The sequence below is a fragment of the Chenopodium album genome, chromosome 13 (assembly GCF_948465745.1).
Source record: "Chenopodium album chromosome 13, dcCheAlbu1.1, whole genome shotgun sequence".
Lineage (NCBI taxonomy): Eukaryota > Viridiplantae > Streptophyta > Magnoliopsida > Caryophyllales > Amaranthaceae > Chenopodium > Chenopodium album.
This window is the reverse complement of record NC_137846.1, coordinates 16,019,443-16,043,924: the sequence shown is the minus strand read 5'-3', so window position 1 is coordinate 16,043,924 and position 24,482 is coordinate 16,019,443. Positions and strand designations below refer to the sequence as shown.

Sequence of the window (24,482 nt, the reverse complement as noted above, 5' to 3'; positions counted from 1 at the left end):
ATGGCATTTAGAAGAGCCATAGGGGCAGTGAAGGATCAAACTACCATTGGGCTAGCAAAGGTAGGAAGCAGCGCCTCGTTATCGGACTTAGATATAGCCATTGTTAAGGCAACCAGCCATGACGAGTATCCAGCTGAAGAGAAATACTATGATGAGATCTATAGCTTGACTTGCTACTCTCGAGCCTTCATTGGATCTTGTGTTAGTACGATTTCTAGGCGCCTTAGCAAGACCAAAAACTGGGTAATGCGACTATATACTTATGATTTGATACAATGCTCAATCTTTTGTTTGATTTGTTATTTACCAAGTTAGTAGGCAGTAATTAATATGCAGACATTAGCTTCCTTTGCCTTTTATGATCATATATAGCGAGGTGCATCATATAACCAATTGACATATATATAGGAGTAGTTCACCTGGGTTTAAATACGACGATACTCATAACATATTCACACTTGTACCTAATGTAACCAAATAAAGATAACGCTCACATATATGTGTCGCAATAGTTTCTTACTCTTAAACATACAGGTAGTAGCATTGAAGACACTAATGCTAATCCAAAAGCTGTTATCAGAAGGAGACCCTGCCTTTGAGCAAGAGATATTCTACTCGACAAGGCCTGGGACTCGCATGCTCAACATGTCAGATTTCCGAGACTCACGGTCTAATTGTTGGGACTACTCGGCATTTGTAAGGATGTTCGCCTTGTACTTGGACGAAAGACTTGAATTCAAGGTACAGGGAAAGAGGAGAAATCATCACCATAGAACACGCTCCTATTCGTCCTCCTACAAACTGCAGCAGCCGGAAGAGCAATACCGTGACTCAAGTAATAATGTTTCGGTTTCAGGTTCTTCTCCATGGACAGTAGCAACTACTGACCTTTCCACTGAACAAGTATTGTCAAAGATTCACCATTTGCAACAACTTCTTGAAAGATTTCTTGCAACCAAACCATCAGGTTCTTCACCTCCCTGTTCTTCTTACTATTCCAAGTATATACAAAACATTTGTACCCTTGGCTATTTTCATGCTGGTACTAACGAATCGTCTTTTCTTGGTTGAAATTATAGGTTCTGCAAAGCACAATCGTATCGTAATAGTAGCTCTGTATTCGATTGTGAGAGACAGCTTCCAAATATATTATGACATTACAGACATACTAGCTATTCTGATCGATCAGTTTATGGAGTTGGATATCCCTGAATGTATCAAAGTACATGAGATTCTTTGTCGAATTTCAAATCAATTTGACGAGCTCGATTCATACTATGCCTGGTGTAAAGACATAGGAGTGGTACGCTCATCCGAATACCCTGAAGTAGAGAAAATCACCCCAAAGAAGCTTGATCTTATGGACGAATTCATAAGAGAAAAAGCAGCTAGTATTGTAAATAAATTGGCTAACATGGACAGAAACAAAGAGGAGAAAGAACCTGCCTCACTAGAGGAGAAAGAAGAAGAAATCATCGAAGATATGAATACAATAAAGGCACTTCCTCCAGCAGAAGGTTTCCCTCCAGAGGAAGAGAAGGAACAAGAGCCAACGAAGAAAGATGAACCTCAATCCAAAGAGACTGATCTAATAAACTTGGGAGATGATGCTCCAACAAATGAAGAGCATGAGGATAACGTTGCCTTAGCATTATTTGATGGAGCAACAGGCGACGGCCTAACCCCACCTCCACTGTGGGAGGTCTTCAATGACACATCAAATTGGGAGACACTAGTCCAATCAGCTAGCCATTTGCCTCACCAAAAGGCTTCCCTTGGGGGTGGCTTTGACACAATGCTATTAAATGGCATGTATGCACAAGGGGCAACTAATGCAGCTTTAGCTGCTAATCGCATGGGCGGTACAGGGAGTGCTAGCAGTGTGGCTCCAGGATCCCTTGGAAACTCCAACATGCTAGCATTACCAGCTCCATCATCGTCTTCAGGCTTCTATTCGCCTGTCGTAGACCCATTTGCAGCATCATTGGCAGTCGCCCCACCACCTTATGTGCAAATCTCAGAGTTAGAGAAGAAACAAAGACGGTTGATTGAGGAACAACTTATGTGGCAACAATATCACAGGGATGGTATGCAGGGCCATGCTGCACTGCCAAACATACAACAAATGCCAACTAACATGGGAGGTTATGGCCATGGATATAATACCTATCATTACCGATATTGATGCTGAAATGTATACAAATACAATAGAACATTTGCAGTAGGAATTAAGGTATTTGTTGTAAGAATGACAACCTCTGTAATTTAAAGCTTGTAGTAGTGAAGTTCATTATAAACACCAAGGTTTGTGAGTAGTCAATCTCGAACACTAATGGTAAGCAGTCTAATGATAATAAGCGGTACTTGACATTTTGACAACATAGTTAGTTAGTTAGACTATTCACGTACTAACCAATTTGTGACCAGAAAAAGTGCCACTTTCAGTACTCTACTGGGGATCAAAGAGAGACTAGGTAACTGAGAATTACTGAACTCCTTTCTATACACTTACAGAGAGAGAACACGTAGTTGCAAACGATGTGATAAAAAACTGGTGATGAAGGGCAATATTAAAGAGGGAAATCTTACATTACAGAACACACAACAGTCAGCATGAACAAAAATAATAATCTACTGAGTTATTCTATATTTCAGACACGAAGAAAAGGCCAAACCTATTTTGCAGTCTAGTTCATATCAAAATCTTCAATTAAACAATCTAACAAGAAAGATTCTGCCATAGACAATTCTTCTGTTACTGGTACACTACCACAATTACAAAGACTAATTGTCTATATAATATCTAGAAACTGATCAATTGAAACATCAGACTTTGATCACACTTCATCATGCACTAAACTAAGATGGAATCATTATTATCTATACAATGGGACAAGTTATGCGTCTAACAAGTAAGTTTGTTCATCATTGTCTCGTCATTATCATCAACTACTTGGATGTTGGCAAGCATGACAAAACTCAAATCCCTATTCTATAAGAGTGGCGATTGTAAGGAGAGGGATTTAACGTCACTAGTTCATATGCAGACAAAAACAGTTGAAACTTGATAACTATGTTGACAAAAGTGGGAAACTGAGAAAGGAAAAAGAAAAAAAATGGCAAGAGAGATGCAACACACAGGTTCATGATACGGAGTGCAATGAACTATTGCACTGCACCAAATTGTAGCAGGTAGCTTTATTGTATATTTGTTTTGGTAGATACACCCAGCGTCATTCCAACACGAACCAAAGTCTCAAGTGATCGGGCACTATTATCTAGGAGGTCCTCGTCCAGTTTTATTGCGCCCTGCAAAGGAAAAAAAAAAAATCAATAGAGCATGTCATCTATCTCCCAAGAATCAACTTCTTCTAATAAATTTAGATTAGCACTATCGTTCTAATAATACGAATGCAAAATACAGAGTATGATTCTTGGAGAGCATTATTCAGTTCTACCAAGTTAATTTTTCTTGACCTAGTTTGCTTATTCATTTCTATCTACATGGGTTCCTCTTAATTTATACTTTATAGTATGATTGACATAAACATCTATTTCCTCTGTTTTATGTTTAAGGCCTTCTAGTCTTCCAAATTGATTGGCGTGCATTTCTAACAATATCTTTGACAACAGTAGCAGTGTGAATAAGAGCATATTTCCAAAATTAATTGTCAGACATGACTCTTAACAAAGAGAGTGATCTGATAACTAATGCTTGCAAGAGAGCAGAATCAGGGCACCTCCAAACATGGCATTTTTTCTTACTGACAATCTTCAAAAAGTTATGCAAGGAGAATAAGTAAAAAGCAGAGGAAAATTGATAAGACTTTCTGCAGAGAATAAAATGATTGTTACTAAAAACTTATTAACAATTTCAGCTTGAGCCTTTATGTGGACCATCATATTGCTAACTAGAATTATGCATTTAATCTAAGACTGAGATAATACTAGAATAAAACTTAGCTTGCCGTTAAGTATAATTGTTAGTTGATAGTTTGGTAATACACATGAAAGAAACTAACGGATTTTGAGAGTATAACTTCCCTTTATAAAGAAAAAAGTACTATTACATAAAGCTTTTGCATCTAAAGTCAAATATTAAGTTCTGAGTGATACTTGGCGTTTTTAGTTTGTAAATAAAATGCATCATGACGCTCAAGGGCATGAGTATTTTTGTCTTCAGCCCTCCCTTTTTAACTGTGAAAATCCTAGGTGTCTTTCTTATACATCAATTTATTTTTATTCAAAATTATTGTATGTCTAGAAAAAATAAAAAATAAATTTGAACGTAAATTTGCAAGTGAAATACCTTCTCAAACACACAAATTACAGTGCTTCCACCAAATGAGAAGTACCCAAACTGCAACATCAGTAAAAAAACAATTGTTGTCAAGGAGATTGTAAATGGAGAAAATAGGCACAACATTCACCAAGTAAAATTCAGGAAGTCCCAACCTCCTCGCCCTTCTGAACATAGTCACCTTTTTTCCTAGTAAATGTAATGCTGCCAACCATTGTTGCTCCAATCGCAACAAAAGCTACCTGCAACCAGATTGATGATAGCTTAATGAAAAAGAACAGCTTCTTTTCCTTGGGAAGTGGGGACACTAAGATGACTGGTCTAAGCAATACACCAGCAGTCATTCAGATATACAGCCATTGTGGCAAATCTGGGAATGCTTCATTATGACTTCTAAAGACTGTCAGGTTTCAAAGGAATGAGATTCAGCAGCATATAGGTGGAATTGAAGAGTTCTACTACCTATATTACCTTGCCATTTCAAGCCATTCTGTTTCTTACGGAGTTTACTAATGCTTACTTAGCAGTGGATAAGTATAAAGGGCTAAGTACTTAAATTGCAATTTTGTTAATAAATAATTCACACAAAAGTAATATATAATTTTATATTTCTACCTCATACAAAGGGAAAAATGAAGTAAAATCAGTCCCATTGATTGATTAATTTAAAAGAAATGGACTATGCCGTGAGCACGAAAAACAAGTAAAGGTGTGTAACAAAAGAAGCTACTTATTAACAACAAAGTCCAGCATCAACTTTGATACTAGTGAAATAAAGAGCTCAGAAACTTTGACCTCAAAATATTCAAGTAGGTATTCCGCTGGTAACATTTATAAAACCATATTCCTGAAAGAAGCTTATAGCAACTCTAACCTTTCCAAAACATGAAGTTGAAATGATAGACACAGCTCTTTTATTCTCAGTAAAGACATCACAATGGCTGTTTACAGCAATAGGATTAACCTGCCTCATAACCGGAAAAGGGGAAATTGAAAATGAGAAACAAAAGGCAAAAAAAAATATGGGTAAAAAGAGATAAGAATGTCTGATTCTAATCACTTAAAAGTTTCAATAGTTCATACAGTGTATAAGCACCCAGGTAAATGAACAAATCGCTCAACAGTCCCCGAAACTGGTAAGTGAAAACGATGATAATCCTGCAATAATAGTTAGATTATAATTATGTCTAAATGGTGGAAAAGGATGCTGGCTGGTTAAAAGAATCTAATTAAGAAAACTTTACTAATTACCTGAGGAGCTAACCGAAATATCACCAATGCTCCACCAATGAAATGACTAGCAGAAACATCATTTCCCAATAGGCCTTGAATAGAGAATTTCCGACCCTACATAATTATATTATTTCAGCAAGGTGGCAAAACTCTAGATTTAATCAAACAACTAGCATACCACTGATCATTGTTCTTTTATACTTCGTAGTTTATATACTCTAAATTTTCAAGCATTATGGTATGGCCAATTTTTCTATAGCAAGAGCCAAAGCTTGCCCCATAAGGACCCACCGAATATTTAGTGTTCTCTAGAAGCCCCCTATAGGATAAAAGACTACAGAAGACAGAGGTCTAGGTAAGCTATAGGGGCGAGGTCTTAAGAGACCTAACTATATTTAATTTATTAATCTGTTGCTTATCACGCCATATACAAGATACTTCTTCAGTAAAATTATGATCAATTCATATAGATTTAAGGCAATACAATGTACTCAATAGTTTGCAGCACCCATCCAGAAGCAAGTATAACCGTATGATACAGCAGTAATCCTAAAACAATGACAGTCCCCAGATCAATATCTTCAGCTCAATGTACATTCTCTCATTCGAAACCATAAGCAGAGAGTTATTAACTAAAATGTTTGGCAAGTAGAAGCTCTTAGATATTGAGATGTAATAAATCAAATAAAAAGATGGTGGTGATACTGTATCGATGGTCATTGAAACAAAACAAGTAGGATAACTCTTTCTGCTGTCAAGCTGTCATGTTTTGTACAGCAAAGTATGAGGAAGAAAGTTTCCTCGAACATTTCATTGTTCAAATGCAAAGATCAACTTGTATTGAGACTAGTTTCACAAAATACTGTTTTTTCCTTTAAATATACAAATGGTATATAGTACCTTGATCCAGAATCTGGTGCTGTCTTCCACATTTTTAAAAGCCGTTAGACGAGAATCTGCTCCGCACACTGCAATATCATCACGATCCATGAAGGCAATGGGTCTTGCACCAGCCTTTAGTTCCCGAATGAAAAATTCATTAAAGGTCTGTGCAATCAAAAGTGGTTAATTGATTGTGAGAAAATGACATAAGGTTTAATCCCATTTTGATAATAAATGAACAATGAAGACCCAAAAAAAAAGTCTTCACCAAATCATGACTAAAGGACATCCTACAATAGGAGTGTCATGTAAAGATGAAATCAAACCATATAAGTTCAACTATTCATACCTTGAAGTGATCCAGAGGATATTTTGTTTCAGATAAGTTCAGCTGATCCTGCAAAATATAAAGTGCATATAAAAAATTTTTACTATTCAGCATAATATATTAAGAACATATGAGGTATGATTGACATACCACTAAAGAGTATTTGTTACTAATGAGCGAAATATCACTTTTCTTTGCACATCAGAAAATTGAAGGGGAACTAAAATTATAAGAATAGTAGAGATAGGTAGTCATATTCTATGTTATAATCAGTAATTTAAATTCTTTTAAATGGCATAACACAGTATTTGAATAATTTTTAATTAATCCGGTAGTTTACATGGAAACAAGTAATGAATTTGAGCTCTCTAATGAACACCTTTTTGTTGTTTGATCTAGATGTCTAGTGAAGGTCTTCTAGTTAGCTCTTCCTCAGGTAAATAAAATATTGGATGTATGAATCCATACAGCAGCTAAGATATTCTGTATACACAATCTTAGCTCATCCCATCCAATATAAATCCCAACACACCATATCAAAAATCTACTGTTTTACTGATCAAGGAGAACCCAAAATAAAATAAAATTGATTATCACTGTTTTACTTGCATGGTGCATATTAATCAATTTATTATTGGGCCATAAGAAAATTGATAATATCTTCACAATCTACCAGCTAAAATGGTAGTGTTATTATTTTATATATTTAAACACAGAGAAAAGGAAATAGCGGGAATAATTAGACAAAACCATAAATGCAAATATTGGACCATAAGAAAGAAACACCCCCTTTTCCCAATAACAACAACAAAGCCTTAGTCTCAAAATGATTTGGGGTCAGCTAACATGAATCGTCATAAGAAACCGTTCGAAAGGAAAAAAGTGTCTAGCAAGATAATTGATTGAATAAAAATTGGCCTCTCTAAACAGCACAGCTAAAAGAATTTGATTGTATAAAGGAAGAGGACAGTTGTCATCATCACCAAACCACCAATAAAGGGAGAACATTAGTACCATACCTTGAAAAGTTCAATAAATTTTGGTATCTCTTTTGTAGAATCAGCCGAGTTCATTTTTTCTCCTTGCTTTTCAGAGAGTTTTTGCATAATTTCTTTGCCTCCTGCGCCACAATCATGAGTAAAATACAGTTTACATACAAATATAAAAATAAATGCAATTACAATATAATCTATTAATTTCTAACAAAATGGGGGGAAAAAGATGAAGAAGAAGAAGAAGACATGGAAACTTAAGCTATAAAAGTCAAATTATACAATTGAAAAATGTAGCACAATGCAAGCTTAAAATTCATATAAATTATTCAAGCTGTAAAGGAGCACTGTTGATACACTCTTGAAATTGACAAGTACCATAATTCGTGAGATTAACTAATCTAAAAGACCAAAACAATCTATGAAAGAATACTAGAATACTACTCTCATGTTTATTTGTTCTACCCAATTACTATGGATACAAAGATCAAGTAGAAGAGAGGAGGAAAGACATCCATGTATTTCTATTGTTTAGAGGACAGGGAGAGAATAAGGTATGAATAATAGGTTTAAATGGGTCCTATGTAGTAACAAGGGAAGGCAAAAGGGGAAAATATATTTAGCTATAAGATTAAAGTGATAGTAGGTATAACACAATGGATGAGAACAGATAAGGACTAGAACCCAAAAAAAAAAAAAAAAAAATAAATAAATAAAAAAAGTAAAAAAATTATACAAATGGAGGGAGTACAATGAACTCGTCATAGAGTATTAAAAAGAAAAAAAGTTTCTATGAATTACATATTCTCTGTAAAACTTGTTAGCAAGAGCAACATATTAAGATAGGTGTAGAGCTGTTGAAAGTTCCAAAACAGCATGACAACATAAGAAATAAAAAACAGACCAGACATAAGGACATCTGACTATAACTTATAAGTATCTGACAAGTTGGCAAAGCTGAAAAATAAGATCAGATACAAGCAAAGCCTTTTCTTATTAAATTTATTAAAACTTAATTGATTGTACCTTTTCCGAGAAAGTAAATCCCCGGTTTATTTTGATACAAGGATCTCATTGCCAAAATAATCTTTCCATCAATCAGTTCTTCCACCAGCCTCTTTGTTGTACGATCAAAAACCTAGAGCATCAACATTACATTTTATCAACAGAACTGAATAATAAGTGTATAATTTGAGATGCCAATTTATCAGAAAACACGATGTGTACTCCAGAAACTTATAGTAATTAAGGCAATATAATATAATAATTGATGCCAGCATAACTAACATTTCCTGCATACCCAGGATACAGCCCACATAACGTACTTTAGATATTAATGAAAGGCAGACTTGGGGGATGTGAATTGGGAACTCAAAAAAAGATGGAGGGAGTATATGTATTCAAATAATTCACAGACATATCATGATCATATTGATCCCTTTTTTACTTGTTATGTGATTGAATTATAATGGAAGTTAAATACATTAGAATCTCAAATATATTCATTTCTTAATGAGATATTTAAGGTTATAATATACGAAGTATGTTATATGAATTGATGGATTTAGTTCCAAAGATAATGGCTTTATATTTGTATGAGGAAAGTTAATGGTTCACATTTAGTTACAGCCAGAAGAACTACTCTAATCTCCAGATTGAAGGACCCAACATAAAACTCCCATCCTTCCTGGTCAATGATGAAACTCAAAAGAATCCACTATCCTTCTCAGAAGAACAGAATAGCAAAGCAGCAGTTCCAGGAGGTAAAAAAGAACAAGCTGTCTCAGCATATAAGGAGGAGAGTGGTAATTAGTGAAATAAAGCTCAAAAAGACCTTCCTCTTTCCATACCAGAATATGTCCTGCCTTTGAGCCTGAGTTCAAGCCAATGCCATAAGAAGAGTACTGTGCCCACTCACTCAGTTTGAGTAGCCATCTAAATACAGAAAAACAGAAATAAAAAATGAATATTATTATAAATCTAATAAAGACTTCAAGAAAAACAGCAAAAGCTAAGTTTCAAAGCTATACTGAAAATATGAGGGGTAACAAAAATACTATTGGGCTGTTCACCAGTTCAAGACCGGACTATATTGGACCGAAGACCAGCAAGATTCCGTAAATCAGAACAATTACGCTAGGACCAGACAAGAACAGACTACACAAGACTGTTACAACCAGTCTAAAACCTAGGCCAGATCAATTCAGTCCAGTTTTTAGACATATTGTATGTTTTTATACTTTGTGTTATTTTATTACATAATAGAACAGAAGAGGAAAAAAAACTTCCTATAAACAACCCTGTTTTTTATTGCAACACTTCCTAAAATGGAAATACTATTAACTATTTTATAATCTCTCTCTTCACATGGTCCCCACTCATACCCCACCCACACTCTCTTTAATCATTCCCTTCCCTCACATCCCTTACCTTACATAAACTATTCACCCACTATAACTTTTACATTATTTTTTACTTATGACTTAACAAAGCCCACTTACATAATATTGAATAGATCATAATGAATAGAGGGAGAAAATTGATAGTTCAACGAATTTTTTGAAAGTATAATATTGAATGTCTCATAATATACATTAAAATCCTCCCCACATATTTAAGGAGAAAATCAATCAATTTCAAGGCTTAAATGTATATTTTGTAACAAAAAATTGGTCTAGTCCAAGACTGATTTTTAAAGGATTTTGAACCGGACCGGACCGGACCAGACCAAACCAAAGGCCATGTATTATACTTTTCAACTTGGAGATCGGACCATTTCTTTTATATTTAATTCAACCTCGTCCAGCACATTTTTTTTATACGGCGACCCAGGGGCTAAGAGCCTTGGACTTGGAGTGTAGGCTGTGAGATTCAGCATTTAATTAATTTATTAATAACCAGAGTACTAAAACTTGAATCTGTGAGGTATTCTTACCCATATGAAGCCTGCTTATCTGTTAAAAATCCCCCACTCATGGCATTGTTTCCTGTCCCTTCATTGAAACACAAGGTCATATGAACCATGCTACCAACCTGATTGGAAGCGTCAAGGAGCTCACCACAAACTGGACAAGAGTTAATGAGGGGTTCCCTGTAAAACAACCAGTTAATAATAAATCAGATGCTCAAAATATAAGAAACTCACAAATCATAGCTGACCAAAGAACACAATTTCACAATAATGCTTACAAAAGCACAGGGGTCTTTGATTCAAACGGAGTAAATGAAATGGAATATAGAAAGGGTAAGAGAGAATTGAAAGAAAAACCCTTTGATTTAAATTGTTGTTTGGTAATATTTGGTCATTCAAAACTCTTTCTCCTCTCACCACTGCACCACCACCTTAACCCTTGTTTATATGTCACTACCACCCTTCCTTGCCGCCTCCCCACCACCGTCGTCCCCCCTTCCCCTTCACCTTGCCAACACTGCAACCCTTTCTCTCCTTTTTTTGTTTCATCACCGCCATTGAAGCTCAAATTTCAGGTTTTAATGGTCAATTTTGAATAAGGAAACTCTGCATCTACAGTTTTCATGGTCAAATTTGACCTTTCAAAGCTATAACTTAAGATAAGAAAAGGTAATTCCTCATTTTTATTCTTTTTTTTTTTTTCAAATTTTGGTTGTGGGTTTTTGGTAATTTTTTTTGTGGAAGGGGGTGGGTTTTCAAGGGGGGTGAGTTTCGAGGTGGGTGGGGGGGTGGTTACGAGGTGGTAATGGTGATTTTAGGTGGTTGGGGTGTGGTTTGTTTTGTTATGGGTGGTGGTATTGCTTGTGGTGGTGGAGATGAAGGTAGTGGTGGTGGTGGTAATGATGATGAATGTGGCAGTGGTTGGACTGTTGTGGTTGCAAGAAAGGGAATGGAAGCACCATGGGGGGATGGAGAGTCATGGTATAGGAAATCACCACGTGGGTAATTCAATCTTCAAATCCTCCATCACTACAAATTGCAATTGTTCATTCACTGAGTAATCCTCTCACCTTTTTCTTTAGTATATGTGGCAGCAAATTCGTCTTACAACAACCAAGAGTGACATTGACTAGTTGACTATAGTGGATATTGGATTTAGGAATCACCAGCATGTTTTTAAAGAAACAACCTGATCATTCTGTTGGCACTGATTCCTAGCTATATTAGAGAAGCTTACAAGTAAAAAAAAAAAAAACAATTATCTTAAGTTGACATAAGCCCTAACCTCTAAGAGACCGTGGTGGTGACTTTAAAAATAATATTGATATAATCCAAACTCCATTAAAGTCTTGCATAGCTCACCTTCTACTAATACTTAAATTATTTACATCAATAATGTCTTCTCTTACAAGTATCATAACATTTTTCATTACTACCATATTTCATTCTAGCAATTTTATTTTATTTTATTATTATTTTTTTTTAATCAAACTAAGTACCGGGCAACTAAGCTGATAATAATCTAAACCCACATTATATTGAGGAAATTCATGTATAAAAAGTTAATATCATAATTTAAAAATCTACCCATGAATCGATAATGAGATCCCAATTATATTTCTTAGGCTAATTTAATCAAGCTCTTACACAACATACTTTTCTTGATGATAGGAAAGGAGGGAAGCCAATTCGTCGATGCTAACAACTCCATCCCCGTTTTTATCTGCATCCCTGAAAAGCTCGTCTTTCTACAAAGAACGGAATAAAATATAGTTCCTCAGAAACATAATAAAGATACAACCAAACATTCTAGCACTATACATATTCATTTTGAAAATTAAAAAATATAACAGACCTTGTCAGCTGCAGCTTGGTTGCCAAATGCATCAATCAACTGAGAGAATTCAGAGAAAGAAAGACAGCCATCTTCATTATAGTCCTACAAAGAAATAAAAATTTCAGACTTTGGATATATTTATAATGTTCATTTAAAGTAAAGGAAAAGGCAAACATAAACTAAAATAAAATAGCAACAGCAATTATTAAGCTTAGCACAAAAGAAGTGTCACTCCTTTCTTTGTAACACCTCTCGTAATTCCAGCCTATGGTGGTAATAAACAAATAATATGACAACAGCAATACAATATCCAACTTCCAAAGAATGAAAGCCATTGTTAAAATTGCTCAAAATTTTACAAGTAGGGATAATATCCAATCTTAAATTTTAGAAACTTGTTTCAGTATGTATGTAAAAGTGTTAGTGATGAAGATTCTGATGACATCAGAAATGGAAAACGAGCTAGTAAATACCATAGACTTTATATTGATAATTCAAAGCAAAAGATCATTTTGACAGGAGCAGAGCACTAAAGTACATCATAGTATGCATGGCAAAGATCCGAGCAACACCCAATTCTGCTTGGAAATACAAAATGAAGAAAATCTGGGTTGCTGAATTGGTCAAGAGAATCAATCAAAGCTGGATGAATCATGTGTAGACAACGAGAAGGATAAAAAAATGTTGGCACGCTAGGGAAAAAGGTCAAAGCTAACAAAGGACTTCTATACTTCATAGTTCATACATCAAAGTATCAAACACTACAACCAAATGTAAAGCTCTTCCAAATGGATAAAATCGTGCAAAGATTCTCAAGATCCTGGTAGCACAACATTCCAATATAAGAAATAGTCTCTTACACACATGAAAGTCATGAAAGTCTTCTGTAGAGTTCAGGTGCATATAACGGCCTCCCCCTCTTTATTCCAAGGTAGTAAGGAGAGTTGACAAATTAAATATATGATTTCTGGATAAGTTTGCAATTCTAGTATAGAGTACTAACTATTAACTAAACCAATTGATATACTCGATTTGCTGATCCATTTTGTTAACTTTCTAGAGTTTCTACACATGTGATCCAAAAGAGGCCCTGAATTACTTATGTCATGAAAAATCATCAACTAGATCATTGAACAGGACTAAAAAGAGGTGACTTAACTGTAGAAATGAGGAGATTTAATTGAACAAATACCTTGACAATAATTACTTGTCAAACAAACACAGTATTGAACGACATACCACAATAGACAATATGCGCCGTGCAAAATCCTTCTCTGTTTCTTCTGGATCCTACAAGAGACAGCAACTAACCAATAGTCCAAATAAGACTGAAAATTCAATCAAACACTACCTATATAATACATACCTCAACATAACAAGAAAAAGATAGTTTGCCAACCACGTCAGTTGAGGATGGATCCAAGAGATCAACTTCGACAAAATCAGACTCCAAATCCTGCAAAATGATACTAGTTCACATGCATGAATAATCTCAAACACAATATTATTATTTTACCTCTGTCAAGATATTTGCAAGACCGAGAGGATTTAAACTCTATATACCAGACAGCAAAAATCAAAAAGGATCACAATTGACATTTGACACTATCAGTCTCAAATATGGTCGGGCTTCTTTAAATGGTCCCAACTTTGGATAACCCAGGACAATCCAAACTATCGGGTGTTTCTTCTCTAATTACATTATGTGACTTTTAACCAGATAAATAGGTCAATTACAATCTTTCTAAAGTTAATTTCAATTGTGAGTTTCCAAGTTTGCCTCACCTTCTCCCTCACTCCATCATCAAGCTCTGCCCCTCTAGCCCAACAGCACTCCCCTCCCTTATCCCAATTCAGCATCTATGAGAGCGACGAAGAGCATGATGTTAGTAATGTAGAGGCCATAACCATGTGTAAGGCATCAACCATTCAACACAACAAATCAATACAACAAGATACCTTAATAGCCTACATACCCTAAATTACTAACTGTACCATCGCTTTTTCACATTTTTCAGCGCACTATTTAATCGTTCATATCTCAAATTCTGTATTATCTAAAATTATAAAATTCACTTTTTGATGAGAAAGGTGAGGATGGGGCTTGGAGAGGGCACGGTGGTTCTAGAAAGGGAAATTGTAGTTGAGTGGATGGGTAAAGTGAGGATGGGGCTCTAGTGGCTTGGCAGATGCAGCTGAGGATGAATGTTGGCATGTCGCACTTATCTACTGAACTTATGAGATAGGTTGAGGACTAATTAGAGAAGAAACCCTAAAATAGGAGCTTTCCTTAGTTAACCAAAAGTTTAGACCTTTTACAGGAAGACCACTCATAGTTAAAACTGGTACTGTCAGTTTTTCCTAATAAATTTTACACTCCTTTACTTGAAAATGACCAAATTTAATAATTGAGATAGTCTAAGGCTTTGTTAGTAGAGAAACTAATTAGATAACGCACCTGAGTTAGAAAAACAAACAGGTTAATGTCACAATAACCTATGAGATTGTTCTTCTTCAATAAGTTGGTCTGCAATATACAAAGAAAAAAATTATGTCAGAATACATACATATTTTTAAAAGCTACCAAGTAGTCTTCTCTTTAGAATGACAGCATAATGCGTATACATCAATAATAATACTTTATATGGCTGAAGCAGAAGATGTCCACACCTCATAAACAGTTACTCTTGCAATATGAGGCCCATTACTTTCTAGAAGAAGTTTCTTTTCCTGCAAGAAGAAACAGATTTGACATTTGTTCAGGAGAGGAGTACAGCAAGGGATCATAATTAGAGAATAAATAACTGAAAGAATATCCATAAAGGAGAAAAGGGGAAGAAAACATAAAAGTCAATAAAAGGGGAAAGTGGGGGCATGCTGATGCACCATAGCACAAAAGCACCATAACAATGAAAGTGAAAACTCAAATCCAGTACTTTTCGTTTCAATTACTAAACAAATTTAGCAGTAAGGTCACCAAAAACAAACTACATTCATATAAAAAATCCACATTAAAGCAGCCATCATCCCAGAAATTTCACATTCACATCAAACTTCACTTTGTAAAAAAACAAGACAACATGATTACATATATTTACGCTGCAGTGATATTTGTCCAAATCAGTTTCCTAACCTGAACAAATCTTAGAACGTTCATGAAACATGGGGAACTGAAAGTAAAAGTATAGTGCTATAAAGTTTTCTAACTTTGCACTGGATAAAACTTTATAGATGGTCTGATAGTAATAATGAAATTATTGATGCTGACGGCAGTCATAGCAGATGCTGCCATGCTGACATGTTAATAAAAGATACAAATAAATAAATAAACATAAAAATAAAAGCCCATGATAAAATTATAAGTGGCCACAATAAAAAAATTTAAGCAAGGTAAGGGAAAAAGTTCGCTAAAGTGGAGATTGAGCTTTACATTATAAGAGGGTCCGGGGTAAATTAGATTGTCATAATGACAATTGCAAAGAGGGTCAGGAGCAAGTAAGTCCAAACAAAATCATAAAATAATAACACAGTTCTACTCAACAAGAAGGCTTGTGAGAGGTTCTACACCAAGATAGACTTAAAACTATTTCCTAAGATAAAATCCCCCAATGCTAATGCTTCAGGATGCCCTGCACCTTATGATTTCCAAAACCCATGTAAGGAAACTAGCAAGCTACAAGTGGATGACATAGAAACTGGACAAATTTATCTCTATTACCTAAGAAAAGCCTATGCCATACAAAGTAGCAAATTCACAATTAGAACTATTGCTCATGGGTATACTGCATATGTTCAATCACAATAAATGATAATTTAAATTTTGTTGTAACTGCATTAACTCAACAGCAATTACACTCCCTCAGTTCACCACTGCTCTAGTATTTGACACCTTGCCTACAGTTAGTTATTTCACTAACCATGCCAATAGCTATGCAATTATGACATCTTATGATTTTCAATTTACAGTTAGACATCTACTTTTAAAGATAGATATCTTATGCCTAATCATTTCATGGACAGAGTGCAACATATAAGCATCAAACCATTCTCCATCTAAATTACCATGATACTGCAGCTCAAGAGAAATAATACAGCTGAAGCACAAGACATTATACCTAATGCCTAACAGCTTACTGTACTACAATGTGTATCTAGAGAAAATCTCATTAAGGATAATTAGAGCCTGCCTAAACAATTTCATTTGGAAAACTGCAATGGATGCAAAACTCCAAAATAGAAGGCTTCATCAATAATAGATAATCTCAAGATCATTATGTTATTTATGACTAGTAATTGTGTAATAAGATTCTTCTACTTCCAATAACAACATTTGAATATCCCTCCAGACAATATAGGGTTAGGCTTTGCACCTAAATTTCATATTTTCATGTGAAGTACATGATTCCCGCTGCTATGCTTCATTGCTAAGTTTGGGACTTGAGTCCCCCCCACATTGGTCATATTAGGCCTTATGTGGGGTTTATATAGGACAATGGGCTCTCCTCCCCTTTAGCTAGCTTTAGAGAATGGTTATCCTGTCATCTAGTATCAATGATATCTACTACTCCTCCTTTGATCCTCGGGAGGCGTGGTGTGTTATGGTCCATTGCTAGGAATGGGACTTAAGTATGGGGAATTATGTAGGATTTAGAAAGGATGAAGGGCTCTCCAGTCTCCACCCCTTAAGTTAGCTTTTGGAGATGGGAATCCTATTATCATGTATTACCAGCAAAACCTTTTTGTACTTGCAGCATAATGCCAGTGAACAAATCTAACAAAGATCTGCTTCTCAATGGCCCCATATAGAATCATAATACCCTTTGTCATACATTCCTTCAGTTGAGCAAAAGAAGGAACTCACTGTAATGAAACAAAATTTATTCAAAGACAAGCTACATTATTACAGCGTAGTTAGTTACAGAAAATCACAAAAAGAACCAAAGAGAGCAGCTTGAAGCCTTGAAACCAAAAGGCAACACATCCCAGTCCCTTGCATTAAGAAGAGAAAACATGTAAAATCCATAATCTACAATTCTACACTAACAAACATGAGCAGATTTTAGACCCAGATGATAAGTGATAAACAAACAGAACACAAATCATCCAATCAAATAAACGGATAAATTGGTTCTACCATGCCTAACATTCAAAATAACATTTTCCAAGAAACCGAACATTAAGGCACCAAATTAAAATTAAAATACAGCAAAAAGCCAAAAAGATATAAGTTGAAGTTGCTTACAGAGTTCCACACAGGCTCTTCTGTTCTGCACAAATATAAATAACACAAGTTAATTTAAAAAGGAAAGAACATCTTGAAAGATCAGAGATTACAGTAGAGAATATTTTGCAACTGAAAATAGAAGGGCAACTCCCACGCATTGTAGTAATCACCATCAACTCTCAAACAATAAAGAGAACTAATTATGAAGAAGTAGAAGCAATTAGGAAGATTCATGCATAGACTATAAAGATTTTAAAAAAAATTAAAAAAAAAAACAGATTAAGGCTTTTGTTCTTTAAAAATCAGATTACTAACTGCAAGTACAATTTTAGGAATTGGGCATGCAGCTAATCGTGACTAAGCTAATCGAGTCACATACAATGATACAAAACAATAAATTGGAACAATTATGGACTGTAGGACTTGGAGCCCAACAACAACACATACAAGGAGACCTTATGGCCATGTGGTAGTACATGGGATTACAGGCCATTATGACCACATTCATAAACACATTGTCACTTGTCCATATTGTCTGATATTAGGTTTTGTGAAATTAGCACGCAAATCGAGAAAAAAATATTAAAAGTGCAAAGTGGGCCCCAGGCAAAGTCACTATTGATACATAATTGTAATTTAAGGTTACAATGTGTAACTTTTAAAAGCAGGGGGCACAACTTGGAAAAGTCAATACTAGAGGGTTATAGTATAGAATTTCCCAATTAATTTTATTGTTGACAAATGACAACATAAGTGCTCACTAGTAAAATCCATTTTATTCATTTCAATCATCAAACTTCCACTCAACCATTTTTTCCATGACCTTGTTTTGCACCTTCTCCTCAACCTGGCAAACCACCTCTAAAAGTCTTAAACCATCCCCATCCTCACCCCATACTACACAAGTTTTAAAAAAAAATTGATTGTAAACACAATAATAATGGATATAAAAAATAGTGACAAAATATAGATGAACACTTCAGTCTTACTAGTTAAAGATGTTGTGTACAAAAGAGTTCCCATGAAACTTTCTTGTGAAAATAGCCAATAGGCTAAGCTATGGGATGTCTAAGACATATAATTGGCCAAAACTCAAAAAAAAAAAAAAAATGAACAAAATTAATCACTGAAAAATCTCTAGCAATTATATGTACTACCTCCATTCCTTAGTACATTCCATTAGAATGTTTTGTCCAAACACAAAGGGCTCTCTGATATTACATACTCATACCTTGCAGTAATATTATACCAGTATTCTGAAATGACAGATGATAGTACATTATATGTAAAAGATGGTTTACAGAGTAAGCTAATTCCCAATCCAACAGTATTTTCAAGATACACTCCTTTAAATTTCATACACAAAATAGAACATGATTGTCATTATATTTAGTATAGCACATAAAGAGACCGGCTTACATAAAATAACAAAAGAGAAACTATTAGATACAACAAAGTTAAGTGTTAAACAAAGAATACTAACTGATCGGTGATGTCTGTGCGGAATGTCTGTTCTCCAAGCGTAACACAGGCCAACCATTTGTCTTTAAAAGTCATCTTTGCCTATATATATAAAAGTCATAAAAATTTATTACTTTAAGTTACATGCTAATCATGTTACAAAATAAATTTCTCAACAAAAGAAATTTCAGTTTTTAAACTTATTAAAAGCCAATCCATCCCCCCCCCCCCCTTTACTTCTCCTATGCTTATTTCAAAATTGAGGGTAACAATAAACCTATACGGTATATAGTATCGGTTTCCCTCTTCATCAAACAATCAAATGCAAATCCTAGTAGAGGAAATGTTGCATAAAGGCAAGAGGATACCAAGCTCTTAAACAAGTATTCACTCTATTTTCTATTTGTTGTCCCATTTTCTTTTGCCACAATTGGCAATTTAGCTATGATGAGGATGAGTTTGGATCAATGTATAAAAAGGCTCAAGGCGCACCAAAGCACGCCTCAATGCACCTCATTGAAGTGAGGCGCATATAATAAACAATATAAAAATTCTAAAAAATCTTTGCGCGCCTCAGATCCTTAAGCTTATTGGTGTGCCTTAGTTGTGCCTCATCATAATCACTTTGCCTAGACCACAAAAGGCGCATGACCCTTAATGCCTTACGCCTCAGCGCCTAGGTGCTCTCTTTCAAACACTGGATATCGCATCAGAGCTGATGATAATAAAAAGGTGATTTTTACTAGAGATATGATTTTCAACGAAACAATCATGTACAAAGAATCATGGATCAGTGTTTGAAAAAGCGCGCCTAGGCGCAAGGTGATATGAGGTAAGTGCTTAGCTTGGTTTCGCGAGACGTTTTTGTTTAGGCATCGATTAGGCGCACCCAAAGCGCACATGAGGCACACCTTTGCCAATTTTTTTTTAATTGTTTATATAGTGCGCCTTACCTCAAAGAGACCCCAGGTGCACCAAAGCGCTGCATAACCCTTATCGCTTCAGCGCGTCTAGAGCTTTTTTATACATTGTCAAGGATAGACATAAAACTCACAAACATAGTAGGCTAACATTTGTAGATGAAGATTATGTCCCACACAATATGATGAAAGAGTTAATTGTAAGATAACCTCAACAAGAACACGTTAGACAAAGCAATACAACACATTCCATTATACTGCAATCTCCTAGTCGTGAGAAGGATTTCTTGGCCTCATGATCCTAACATAAAATACATGAATTATATGTATTGATTGATTAAGGACAATCTGAATGGCAAGCGGGACCTTGCAATGAAAGATGAGATGAAATCTTTTTATTTCAAGCTAGACATGAAAAGTAGCCTAGTAACCTATGGGTAAAAAAGGCACTTCACAATAAATGGGTATATCAAGTGAACAAAGAGCATGATGGTTCTAAGAGATAAAAAGCTCGATTAGTAGTCATAGGATTCCAACAAAAAGGAGTTGACTACAACGAAGTTTGCACCTCTTCTGAAACTCAATACCACTAGAACAGTGTTGAATACTATTGCCATTGCAGATCTTCATCATGGGCAATTAGGCATTAAAACTACATTTCTTCACAGCGATTTGGATGAAGAAATATACACGCATTGACCAGAAGGTTTCTTAGAAAGTGGGAAGGAAATATGGTGTGCTAACTTAAAACAAGTTTGTATGGCCTAAGAGAAGTGCAACGCTGACCACTACTGCTACATTAAGAGATATCGGTCAAGTTATATCATCTTACTACTTTATGTCGATGATATGTTAGTATTGTACATGGATGATAAAAGATGGTTGAAACAGCAATTGTCAAAGGAGTTTGACATGAAGGACTTAGGTCAAAAAAGAAGATTTTCATATTGCAAATTACGAGAGATAAGCAAAAAACGTGTTCACAAAGATTTAATATGAGTAACGTTAAGCCAAACAGCATGCAACTACGCAAGTCACTTTTGATTATACAAGGATCAGTCTCCTCATGCGGAAGAAGAAGAAGATAAAGAATATATGGCTAAGGTTCCTTATGCCCGGCCATTGGGAGTTTGATGTATGCAAATACGCCGAGGTTTGTACAAAACCAGATATTAAACATGTAGTGGGAGTTGTTTGCTACTTCATATGTCAAATCAAGGAAAAGTTCATTAAGAAGCAGTGGAATGGATATAAAGTATCAACGAGGTACCATGATAAGTGTTTGTACTTAAAAGGTGAATTAAAAGTACAACCATAAAAGCACCATAGGTTATATATTCAAAGTTGGAAATACAACGATAAGTAGATGATACAGCTTCATGGTGGGATTCTAGTAAGAAATAATGTATTGTACGATGAGAGTCGTAGTGCAATACACTTGGCAATAAATTCAGCATCACATTCTAGAACTAAGCATATCGGACTTTGATATCATTAAGATCTCTATTAAAAGATGAAGTACTAACAGTAGAGAAAATTCAAGGAACTAAGAATCTGGCATAGATATCTTAACAAAGACATAATTGTTGACAAACTAAAGTTGTGTTCAACTTTAGTTGGCAGGCTTAAGTTACATACGAGAGAGTTATGCTGCATGGAGCAAGGCGTGAAGACAGATTATGATCAGTCTTCAAGTGAAAGATTGTTAAGGAATGACATCCACCACTATTAATAGAGAATATCAAATAGTAATTATATCCTTAAAATTTGAAACCAAAAAGTTCTTAACACAAATTATTTGTACTCTGTAAGTTTCTTTAATTTGCTTGAAATACTGAGTTAGTAATGCATAACAAAAAAATATCCAATGAGGGTCATCGTAGAGTCATAAAGTATGAGACTGGTGCAAAATGTTTAACCGGACCACTTAAAAATAAAAGGGAGAATATAAATATGTTGAATTTTGAATATGCACTACTCCAATTTTATTTTATTTTCCGATCGAATAATCCGTAATAAATTAAGAAAATTTTGAACAAAAAAACATAAAAGAACCTAAACGCGAAGGGAGTAAAACAAAAAAAATACTTCGTAATATACTCACAATGACAGGTACGAGTACAATCAACTACTCCCTCCGTTTTTAAATAGTTGCTCCACTTTCCTTTTGCGGCCGTTTTTAAATTTTTGCTCTATTTCCTTATTTGGAAAGTTTTTATAACATTTAATTCATTTCTCTTAACTAGTGGGACCTAATTTTATTACTTTTAAATTCTCTCTCCTCCAAGTTACCTTCCACTAACCCCACTACATCTATATTTTATTACTTTTTCCAATTTCTCCTAAAACTCCGCGAATGGAGAAATGGAGCAAGCATTTAAAAACGGAGGGAGTATTAGTTAATATACTCCTTTTAAGTTAATAAACCCTATTTATCTCTCTCCTATCACATGAGTCCATATTTTTTATTCTCTCCATCTCTCTCATCTATCTCTGTCATCTTCAAAAATTGCCTAGGAGTCCGCAATTTGCAAAGAGATGCAACTAAAAAATGGAAGAAGTATAGGAAAACTATACATTGTCAAGAGATGATTGTAATATGTACTCACATGACTATGTATTTGATTCCTTATGGGGTGTTTGGTTTGCAGAGGTTTTAGGCAAAAGGCAAGGTTTGGGGAAAAAGAGAAATTTGAGAGAGGGTTTGAATCCGAAAGAGCAATTTCAGAAAGATTTGTAATAGGAGCTTTTTGGTGAGAAGGGTTTGTAGCAGTTGAGGGAAAATGACTCTTCTATCTTAGGCCCTATTTGATTTGATGTAAATGTTTTCATGGAAAATGATTTTTCCTTTTTTTTTCCAATTTTCCTTTGTTTGGTTTGTAAAGGGGGTGGAAAACAATTTTCTCAATGGTGGAAAATTACATTCTTAATGGAAAAACATTTTTATTTACGAAACAAGGGAAGCCACATTTTCCTACCTCGTTCTTACCTCCATTTTACCTCCCTCGCATCCATCCTCGTATTTTCACTTCTATTTTTTATTCTTAAACTTTACTTGCATGCAACTAAATAAAGGAAAACTAATTTGCAATTGTACTTTTTCTTAAAATCTAATTTTTCATTAAAAATGTTAAATGGAGCCTTAAAGTTGATCAACTTATTGCTCTTTACCAACATTGTTGAAAATATGAATACATTATACATATATCTTTATTAGTCATTTTACACAATAAAGTAGCTTTAGTTACTATTCACAAAACATTTTATACAAACTGCTAATACAATCAACTAATCAAACTAACTCTTACAATCAACTATTCAAACCAGCTCTCTAACAAATAACATCTGACCCCTCGTTCGGCTCGTTGCAAAGTGTTGTATAAATCACATTAGTCATTGTGGGTCAACATGAACTCGTAAAGTATGAGAATAGTATAAAAAGTCTAACTAAGCCACTTATATTTTTCTAATACTCATTTTAAGATACAATAAGGCAATAATACAACCTTTTTTTTTTTTTTTTTTATTTTAGCTCAAATGATATATTAAGAAGTTTAGAAAAAACAAATAAACATAAAAGGACCTAAACGCAAATCTAGTAAAACAAAAACATAAATACTCCGTAATATACTCACGATGACAGGTAGGTATGAGTACGTGAATAGTATAAAAGTACAAATTACGTAAAGCAATAAAATAATAAAAAGTCAAAAGAAATTAAAAACATACAGAGATGAGAGTGAGAAGAGCAATCCCGGCGAAGTCATCTGCGGAAACCAACTTGAATCCATTCCCAGATTGCTTCGATCGACTATCACGCCGCACAACACGCCGCAGTTTTTGCCGCAACTTTGCTCTGCGACTATGAGATGATGATGGTGATGAATCTTTCGAACTTCCATGACCCATTCTCTCTCTTCTATGTCAACAATTTACACGAAAATGGCCAAGATCAACCAGAATTTCCAATTTTGAACTACTTTTTAAGGAATAATAAACAGTCGAATTAATGAAAATTAATTGGAATAAGAATAAGAATTTAAATGGTCGGTTACATTTAAGAATTGAGAAGGCAAATGTACTGAGCAGTTAGAGAATTTGTCCTTGTTTTTATGGTGGGTGGATTGTTAGGGTGGAAGTGGGGCATATTACTTATGGCCTATGAGGGTTGACTGTTGAACTTGAACATGGAAATTGGTACGAGTATAATTTTCCGGACCGAATTCTCGTAACACGGTAACAGACAATTTAGTGGTTAGGATAAGACACTCACCCCGTCACGATCTAATCACAACACAAAGGTTTGCACGACTATAGAGAGTCTGAGACCTTGACGTTGGTGGTGTGAAGTGATGCTCGTTAAAATATTGGTGGATCGATGTTTTAAAAGCAAG

General features: G+C 34.9%; 1 protein-coding gene and 1 pseudogene across 2 annotated transcripts; one reads left to right on the top strand and one right to left on the bottom strand.

Annotated features, from left to right (window-relative positions):
* LOC145575297 (putative clathrin assembly protein At1g03050 pseudogene) lies at positions 1-2,185 on the top strand (annotated as a pseudogene).
* Positions 2,186-2,691: 506 nt separating this feature from the next.
* Positions 2,692-24,352, bottom strand: LOC145574644 (phosphatidylserine decarboxylase proenzyme 2-like). 2 transcript variants are annotated; one of them, XM_081632483.1, is made up of 22 exons: positions 23,818-24,352; positions 19,191-19,270; positions 17,726-17,750; positions 15,154-15,213; positions 14,942-15,010; positions 14,269-14,343; positions 13,850-13,939; positions 13,723-13,773; positions 12,502-12,585; positions 12,303-12,394; positions 10,671-10,826; positions 9,586-9,670; positions 8,762-8,873; positions 7,763-7,863; positions 6,765-6,812; positions 6,434-6,580; positions 5,552-5,647; positions 5,384-5,458; positions 5,175-5,264; positions 4,456-4,542; positions 4,310-4,360; positions 2,692-3,309 (listed from the first exon to the last, which is right to left on the bottom strand). In XM_081632483.1, exons 1-22 carry the CDS (start codon positions 23,995-23,997, stop codon positions 3,199-3,201), a joined length of 1,965 nt encoding a protein of 654 aa, XP_081488609.1. In that variant the 5' UTR covers positions 23,998-24,352; the 3' UTR covers positions 2,692-3,198. The 2 variants fall into 2 exon arrangements, with proteins under 2 accessions (XP_081488609.1, XP_081488610.1); XM_081632484.1 differs by lacking the exon at positions 14,269-14,343 and having other exon boundaries at positions 23,818-24,350.
* Positions 24,353-24,482: the final 130 nt, after the last annotated feature.